This window comes from Salvia hispanica, chromosome 6 (genome assembly GCF_029641045.1).
Source record: "Salvia hispanica isolate PSC_SH4W2 chromosome 6, Shi_PSC_v1, whole genome shotgun sequence".
Lineage (NCBI taxonomy): Eukaryota > Viridiplantae > Streptophyta > Magnoliopsida > Lamiales > Lamiaceae > Salvia > Salvia hispanica.
The window spans coordinates 28,229,000-28,237,455 of NC_142697.1; the positions used below are offsets into that span (position 1 = coordinate 28,229,000).

Here is an 8,456-nt window from a genome sequence, read left to right on the forward strand (position 1 = left end):
TAAACATTTGATTGGTGGAGAAAGCTGTATCGAAAGATAAGATAAATGCACACCATCCAAAGGTGATCTTCATAATGATGAAAGGCTTTTATTATACGGAATTCTTAGAATTTACGAGGACCATATATTTCCGGATACGCCTTCCAAAAATATACACCTTCGTATATTTGTTTTTTTCTTCATTTAGTAAATAGGAGTGATTTGTTATCTTTTGAATCGATCAATAATACAATTGTATATTATCGTCTTTATGGTTCTTCTTTCTGCGAGAAACCTAATCGCGTTGATCAATCTCCTCGACAGAAACTTATCTTCGATTTCCAATCTACGGACGCCGATCAGCCCGATAGGATATGCACTGTAAATGAGAAACAGGGATAATAAAACAGATGAAAACACCACAACAGTGAAGAATAAATGCATAAATTATATGGAATGACCCAAAATGAAATACTGGGTCAAATTATGTGGGACGGAGGGAGTAGTATGCTTTTATTGATAAGGTTGGTACAGTTGGCAAACGCAGAAATAGATGTCGTTTTGGATATAGTATTTGATTGGTGGAGAAAGATAAATGAAAGAAGATAAATGCACGCCTTCCAAAGGTGATCTTGATAATGATGAAAGACGTATATTATACAGAATTCTTAGAATTTACGAAGGACCATATATTTCCGGATACGCCTTCCAAAAATATACACCTTCGTATATTTGTTTTTTTCTTCATTTAGTAAATAGGAGTGATTTGTTATCTTTTGCATCAATCAAGAATACAATTATATTTTATCGTCTTTATCGTTCTTTTTCTTTCTGCGAGAAACCTAATCGCGTTGATTAATCTCCTCGACGGACCCAACGCCCACGATGGAAACTTATCTACGATTGTCGATTTACATACGCCGATCAGCCTGATAGGAGGTTTATCCTATCACCGTCTCTCTCTTTCACATTGCAGCGGGGACCACACCGTGGTGGATATCCACTGTAAATGAGAAACAGGGACAATAAAGCAGATGAAAACACCACAGCAGGGAAGAATAAATGCATAACTCTACGAGGTAACATAATAAATGCTACTCCCTTCGTCCACGGTGAAGTGTCTATTTTAACTTAGAACAAGTTTTAAGGAATGTAACAGACCTGAGTAGAAAAAGTTAGTAGTGTGTGGATCCTACTTTTATATATTAGTTTTAAAATAAAATGGGATATGAGTTAGTAGAATATGAGGCTCATTACCAAAAGTAGTAAAAAGTAAATAAGAAACTTAAATATGGACGAAAAAAAAGGAAACTTGAGACACTTAATCATGGACATAGGAGTATTTATTAAATATTTCCTCCGTCCCACAATAAGAATCACATTTTAATTTTACCGTAAATAGTAAGTAGGTCTCAGATTCTACTAACTCACTTCACTCACATTCTATTAATATATTCTGAATAAGCCTTCCAAAAATAATCCGGCGCATAAAACACGTTTTCAAATCAGGACCATATATTCTACACACGCATTTAAAAATATTTTCAACGTTTTTATGAATTAAATATAAAAACTTCAATAAATTCGAATCTAAATTATGGAACTCAGCCACTTGTGCTAGGCAACATATGGACTATACTTTGTTGAAATGCATTAAAAATTGGAGTGTAGGTGTAAATGAAATAAGATGAAAAGTGGTATTTATAGTCTGAATTTATGGTATAAAAATTAATAAAAAAATTAAAAATTGGTGAAATTTCTAATTAATGATTAGTTCATGTGTAAATATATTTTTAAATTTAATTTTTAAGTATTTTAAATTTGTAATGTATTTAATGAAGTATTTTTGTGTTACTACTAGAAATATGAAGAAAGATAACCAGAAAAGTCATCAACTACCACAGAATAAAACTGAAAAATTTAAAGTAAATAACAACTGAAATTTAGAGAATATCTTATGCCATGACGTAGAAAACAGCAAAGTAGAGCAATCAAAGAACCAACAAAGAAAACACGAACGGATCTTATAAAATGCTCGACTCAAATATTGTTCAAAATTAAATAAAAACAAGTATTCCAAATCATGAAAACATACAATAAAAGAGAAAAAACATGACTCATGAATTACGCGCCTATTTGGTGACGTTTCCTCCTCGTGTCCGGATCTCAATGACTCTTCACCCGACTCTTCCTCCTCTGTTGTTGGCGTGGAGTTGTTCTCCGCCATTACCGTTGAAGGCGCTGCCGGTGTGGCCGTCGTGTTCGTAACATGCAGTCAGTACTGATGATGAAAAACTCATGCTTATAAACATGGAGTAATAAATTTTAGAATGAAACTCTTTGAAATTCTATTACAGTCCGTTTGATGCACAAAATTTGAATTGAATAGAAGTGAATTTAATGAAAACTGAAATAATTGAATTAAAAAAAGTTGTGCACATACATAATACACATTATACACACTACATGTTATATGTGTATTGTGTGTATAATGTTGTGTGCAGTGTGTACAATATGTGTATATTGTGTAGTGCGTGCAGTGTGTGTGAGGTGTATGTGCCGTGTGTGCTATGGAAATATGCAGTAAAGGTATCTAATTTATAACTATTTGGAGTTCCAATTATCTACTTTATTAGGAATTGAGGAAGGGTAGGCAGGTTTACCAATGTACTCCAATCCACATAAGTTAGATGACCGTACGAATCTGGGGCATTTACCTCGACGTAAACGCCCCAGTTCGTGTTATCTACCAACAGACGCCCACCAGTCGGAACGTGTTTCAAGTAAAAAACACCTGCCGCCTCACCAGCCGCCTGCACCGGCTGGAACAACGTGCATGAAGGCTCTCTTGTGTCTTCCACGGGCTGGTTCGATTCAGCAACGATGACGTTGCTGTTGGCTCTAAGCGACCAATACCTGTTGGAATTACTGAATCGGAGGTGAACGTAGTTAGTGTTGCTTGTTGCTCGTTCGACTTCGATCTTCACGCGTGTGCTAAACACATTCCCCTCCCCAAGATTTACTGAACTTTGTCTTCCATTGTAGTATAAATGCCCTCTATCAGGATAGCTAGTTGTTTTAATAGCAATGAACTTTGGAAGCATGAAGCCCACGATCCCCTGCTTGGAAACATACATACATATAATTAAAATAGCTAGTATTCCCCCCGTCCCACATTTGGAGTCACTTATTGTTATGGTTCGGGTTTTAAGAAAGAGTTGAAGTGTGTAATAAATGAAGTGAGATGGTGGAGTGTGTAATAATTGAAGTGAGATGATGGAGTTGGTTGAAGGTGGGTCCCTTTTGACTTTTGATTTTTGTTTTGATTTATTTTAATGTAGATAATGACATTTTTATATAATTTTGATGAAGAATGGGGTAAAATTGTATGACCAAATATGGAAAATTCTAAAAGTGACTCTTAAACTGGGACGGACTTTTATGGTAAAAAGTGATTCTTAATCTGGGACGGGGGAGTATTAATAATTCTATCGGATTACCAACGGAAATTTCTCGTAGGTATTAACGGAATATTCGTCGATAACTTTTGGCAAATGAACAACAAACAAGTCCAATACGCTACTCCTTCTATACCAATTAATTTTAGGATGAAAATCCATGAATTTCTATACTAATTAAATTTAGAATGAAACTATGTGAATTCCTATCAGAGCCCGTTTGATACATGGAATTTGAATTAGAATTATATGGAATTGAATATAAATGAATTGAATGAAAACTGAAATAATTTAATTGGAAGAATTTGTGCACATAATGCACACTGCACATTGTGTGTGTAATGTGTATATAGTAATGTGTAGTGTGTGCAGTGTGATAGTGCATGTCGTGTGTGCTATGGACATATACAGTGAATGTATCTCATTTTTAACTTTTTGGAATTCCAATTATCTATTTAAATAGAAATTGAGAAAGGGTATGTAGGTTTACCAATGTACTCCAATCAACATAAGTTAGAAGACCGTACGAATCTGGGGCGTTGACCTCCACGTAAACACCCCAGTTCTTGTTATCTACCAACAGACGCCCACCAGTCGGAACATGATTCAAGTAAAAAACACCTGCTACCTCACCAGCCGCCTGAACCAGTTGGAACAATGTGCAAGAAGGATTTGTTGTGTCTTCCACGGGCTGCTTCGATTCAGCAACGATGACATTGCTATTCGCTCTAAGCGACCAATACCTGTTAGAATTACTAAATCGGAGGTGAACATAGTTAGTGTTGCTTGTTGCTCGTTCAACTTCAATCTTCACGAGTGTGCTAGACACATTTTCCTCCCCAAGATTTACTGAACTTTGTCTTTCGTTGTAGTATAAATGCCCTCTATCAGGATAACTAGTTGTTTTAATAGCGATGAACTTTGGAAGCATGAAGGCCACGATCCCCTGCTTGGAAACATATATACAATTAAAATAGCTAGTATTAATAATTCTGACGGATTACCGACGGAAATTTCTAGTATGTACTAACGGGATATTCATCGATAACTTTTGGCAAGTGAACAACAAACAAGTCCAATACGCTACTCCTTCTATACCAATTATTTTTGTGATGAAACTCCATGAATTTCTATCATTACTAATTAATTTTAGAATGAAATTAAACTCTATGAATTTCTATTAGAGTTCGTTTAATACACAGAATTTGAATTAGAATTTCTTTTGAATTGAATAGAAAGGAACTGAATGAAAAATGAAAATAATTGAATTTAAAGAATTTGTGCACATACTTAATACACATTATACACACTACATGTTGTGTGTGTATTGTGTGTATAGTGTGGTGTGCAGTGTGTACAACATGTGTATATTGTGGTGCGTGCAATGTGTGTGAAGTGTATGTGTCGTGTGGGAAGGTATCTAATTCATAACTATTTAGAATTCCAATTATTTACTCCCTCTGTTCCATAGTAATAGAGGCGTTTCGTTTTGAGCTCTCGTTTTGAAAAAATGATAATAAATAGTTAAAGTTGAGAGATAGTAAAGTAAGAGAGAGAATAATGTAGTGAAGGGTCTTATCTACAATATTATCTTTTTTACTTTACTATTTCTCCAGTTTAACTATTCATTATTATTTTTTCAAAATGAATGCTCAAAACGGAACGCCTCTATTACTGTGGAACGGAGGGAGTACTTTAATAGGAAGAGAGGGAGGTAGGCAGGTTTACCAATGTACTCAAATCCACATAAGCTAGATGGCCGTATGAATCTGGGGCGTTTACCTCCACGTAAACGCCCCAGTTCGTGTTATCTACCAACAGACGCCCACCAGTTGGAACGTGAATCAAGTAAAAAACACCTGCCGCCTCACCAGCCGCGTGAATCGGCTGGAACAATGTGCATGAAGGCTCTCTTGTGTCTTCCACGGGCTGGTTCGATTCAGCAACAATGACGTTGTTGTTCGCTCTCAGCGACCAATACCTGTTGGTAAATGAAAACAAAAATAACTATAAACAATTATGCCACACCGGTGTAAAGAGAAGTTACAGCCTCTTCTCCTATCATTAATAGATTTTAGTATGAAACTCATGGATTTCTATTAATACCTTTTGGAATTACTGAATCGGAGGTGAACGTAGTTAGTGTTGCTTGTTGCTCGTTCGACTTCGATCTTCACGAGTGTGCTAGACACATTCCCCTCCCCAAGATTTACCGAACTTTGTCTTTCGTTGTAGTAAAAATGTCCTCTATCAGGATAACTAGTTGTTTTTATGGCGATGAACTTTGGAAGCATGAAGGCCATGATAGGTCACCTACTTGTAAACATGTATACATACAATCAGTAGCTATTATTAATATTTCCGACGGAATTTTCTTGTTGGTTCTTACTAAAAATTCCGTCGTTAACTTGAACAACAACCAGTGTGTGTGAATTGTGTGCTATGAAAAACAAATGATATCCCATATCGATGTAAAGAGAATCACTGAACATTTTTCATGACATCTTAAATTCGTTGGTTGATGTTTCATGACAAACTTTGATGAAATGAGAAAAAGACTATGTATCCAATGATCAAGAGTTGAAAAAAAGGATTAGGAGAGAGGATTACCGAAATTGAAAAGTGAAAATGCAAAAGGCTTAATTTGCTTCAACCTGGATTGTGTGATTCTTTGTGGAAAAGCATCCACTCTATTTATAGATGAAGTAAGTAGGCATGCTTTTATGGCCGCTGAGGAGTTTGGAGCAGTTGGGAAACGCAAATTTATCCGTAAAAAGCAGTTGGAACAAATTAGATGGGATATAAATCAAATCCATGCACGAATAAAAGACCATTTTTTCATTTTGAGGTGTATGCCAATAAAAAATACATTTGCTTTTTTTATTTTAATAAGTGAAGTCTACTAACTTATATTCTATTAATTCATTTGAGGTTGTCATGAGTTTTAATGGATAATTATTAAAGTAAGAGAGATTGAGAAAAAGTAGGTTATCATGATTTTAATGGATAATTGATAAAGTAAGAGAATGAGAAAAAATTAGTTGAAATTATGTAGTGGAGATAGTGGAGTCCATAAATGACAAAGTAAAAGAGAAGAAGAAAAAGACTCATAAATAGATATGGTCTATTTCTATGGGACAAATAAAAAAAGAAATATGACATACTTCTAAAGGACGGAGGGAATACAAAATAGATAAAAAATTCGAAAATCTCTTATTCCAAGAATTCTCATACCACGATCTCATATTTCAAAAACTTAGTGAATTTCCCAAATTAGTTAGAGATATAACGAAAAAAAAAAGAGTAACGCTAAAGACAAAGTTAACGACAATTAGTGCAATAATCCTTAATCGGTTAATTCCATTTGAACACAAGCCAAACCCAAAATTCAAAAATTCAAACTCAAAATCCCTTTCTTCTCTTACTTTCAATACGTCCTCCGTCCCATAAAAATAGGTCATATTTCATTATTTTTGTGTCCGTCTCATAACAGTAGTCCATATCCATTTATGGTAACCTTTTACTACTTCTCTTTTAGGGTTAATTCTTCTTTTGTTCTAGGATGTTAATTGCATTCCATCTTAATGAAGAAGAATAGATTTGTTCCCAGTTAGGGAGTGACGCATAAAGGTTATGCGTCTTTAAAAGTAAAACGCATAAAGGTTATGCGTCTTTACGCAATGACGCATAAGGATTATGCGTCGTTAGGTGAAAACGCAAATAAAATTAGCGTTTTGGAGTGACGCACAACTGTTATGCGTCTTTCATTAGTGACGCATAACCATTTTGCGTCTTTCATTAGTGACGCATAATGGTTATGCGTCTTCGAGTCGCGATTTAAACAGCAGAACAGAGGCAGAAACACATTTTGACAGAGGCAGCGAGCAAAGTCGCGATTTTCCATCTTCTCCGGCGCAATTGTCCATGTTTTCCGGCGAATTTCAAACATATTCGGTATTTGTTCTTCAATTTGGCTACATTCATCATTATTCATGTTTATTTTGCTCTACTTTGTTAGTTTTACCCAATTTATTAAAAATTAGGGCTTATAGAAAAAATGTCTCTCATTGTTGTTTTTGGAAAATGTTTGTGATGCAGAAATCATGCAAGTATTTGTGAGTTTGTATTGGGGTGGTAGAGTAGTTCAACTACCACATATGGGTATTGGTTATGATCCACCTCGTGCGAGGAGCTCCATCGTATTAAATTCGTGTGTTTCCTATTCTGAATTGGTAGCAATGATATGTGATGCGATGAGAATAGATGTGAACCAACACACTATAGAATTATTGTGGAGACAATGTATAGTGTTTGCTTCCGGGATGAGTTATACATGTTCTGTGATTTGCAATGATGAAAGTGTAATGTTTATGTTCAACAATGCTCAAAATTCAAGTGGGTGTATTGAATTATTTGTTGAGTATTCACCTGTTAGAAGTTCAGACATCCCACCAGTTGTTGATTTTGGTAGTAGATCATCTGCGATGGTTGAACTTTTGAGCTCTGAATGTGGTATTGGATCATCTGCGAGGGGTGAACATATGAACTTAGGGCATAGTATGAACGAGCAGAGAGATGTTGTAGATGCTGTTGATGTTGGTGTTGGATTGAATGATGAGGTAGATGTTGTAGATGTTCTTAATGAGCCAACAGCACTATCTGAGACTGAGCCAGAACCCGATCTCTGTGATGGTGATGGTTCTGCTGATGATGGTGATGGTTCTTCTGATGATGAGATAATACCTTGTAAAGCCGTTGTACAAGGTGAACAACCACTTCCAGAGTACAACACTAGGGGGTTGAAATTCTTTCGCAAATTACCAAGTCGTCCTTCTGGAGTATCTGATGATGTTGTTGATAATGAACACAGCAATTTGTATTGGGATGAGAAAGAGCCGCATCGGATTGTGTTGGGAACAAAATTTGATTCGAAGCTTCATGTGAAGACTGCTATAAATATGTGGAGTTTGTGGCAGGAAAAATAGTTTAAGGTCGTCGAGAGCAAATTAAGAAGGTGGC

At 35.7% G+C, this 8,456-nt stretch overlaps 1 protein-coding gene across 2 annotated transcripts; it reads right to left on the reverse strand.

The window, feature by feature from the left end:
• Nucleotides 1-1,973: 1,973 nt before the first annotated feature.
• LOC125203231 (uncharacterized) lies at nt 1,974-6,102 on the reverse strand. Of its 2 annotated transcripts, none has more exons than XM_048101541.2 (6): nt 6,048-6,102; nt 5,544-5,750; nt 5,166-5,418; nt 3,928-4,383; nt 2,643-3,098; nt 1,974-2,220 (listed from the first exon to the last, which is right to left on the reverse strand). In XM_048101541.2, exons 2-6 carry the CDS (start codon nt 5,738-5,740, stop codon nt 2,206-2,208), a joined length of 1,377 nt encoding a protein of 458 aa, XP_047957498.1. In that variant the 5' UTR covers nt 5,741-5,750; nt 6,048-6,102; the 3' UTR covers nt 1,974-2,205. The 2 variants fall into 2 exon arrangements, with proteins under 2 accessions (XP_047957498.1, XP_047957499.1); XM_048101542.2 differs by having other exon boundaries at nt 1,974-2,260.
• Between the last annotated feature and the right edge of the window lie 2,354 nt (nt 6,103-8,456).

What these genes read in the sequence shown, in the direction of transcription:
- LOC125203231 (XM_048101541.2), bottom strand. Translation starts at nt 5,740, where the DNA reads ATGGCCTTCATGCTTCCAAAGTTCATCGCCATAAAAACAACTAGTTAT. An exon ending in CGATTCAGTAATTCCAAAAG is followed by an intron (nt 5,419 to 5,543) that starts GTATTAATAGAA and finishes ATTTACCAACAG; the next exon opens with GTATTGGTCGCTGAGAGCGA. An exon ending in ATGTTGATTGGAGTACATTG is followed by an intron (nt 3,099 to 3,927) that starts GTAAACCTACAT and finishes GTTTCCAAGCAG; the next exon opens with GGGATCGTGGGCTTCATGCT.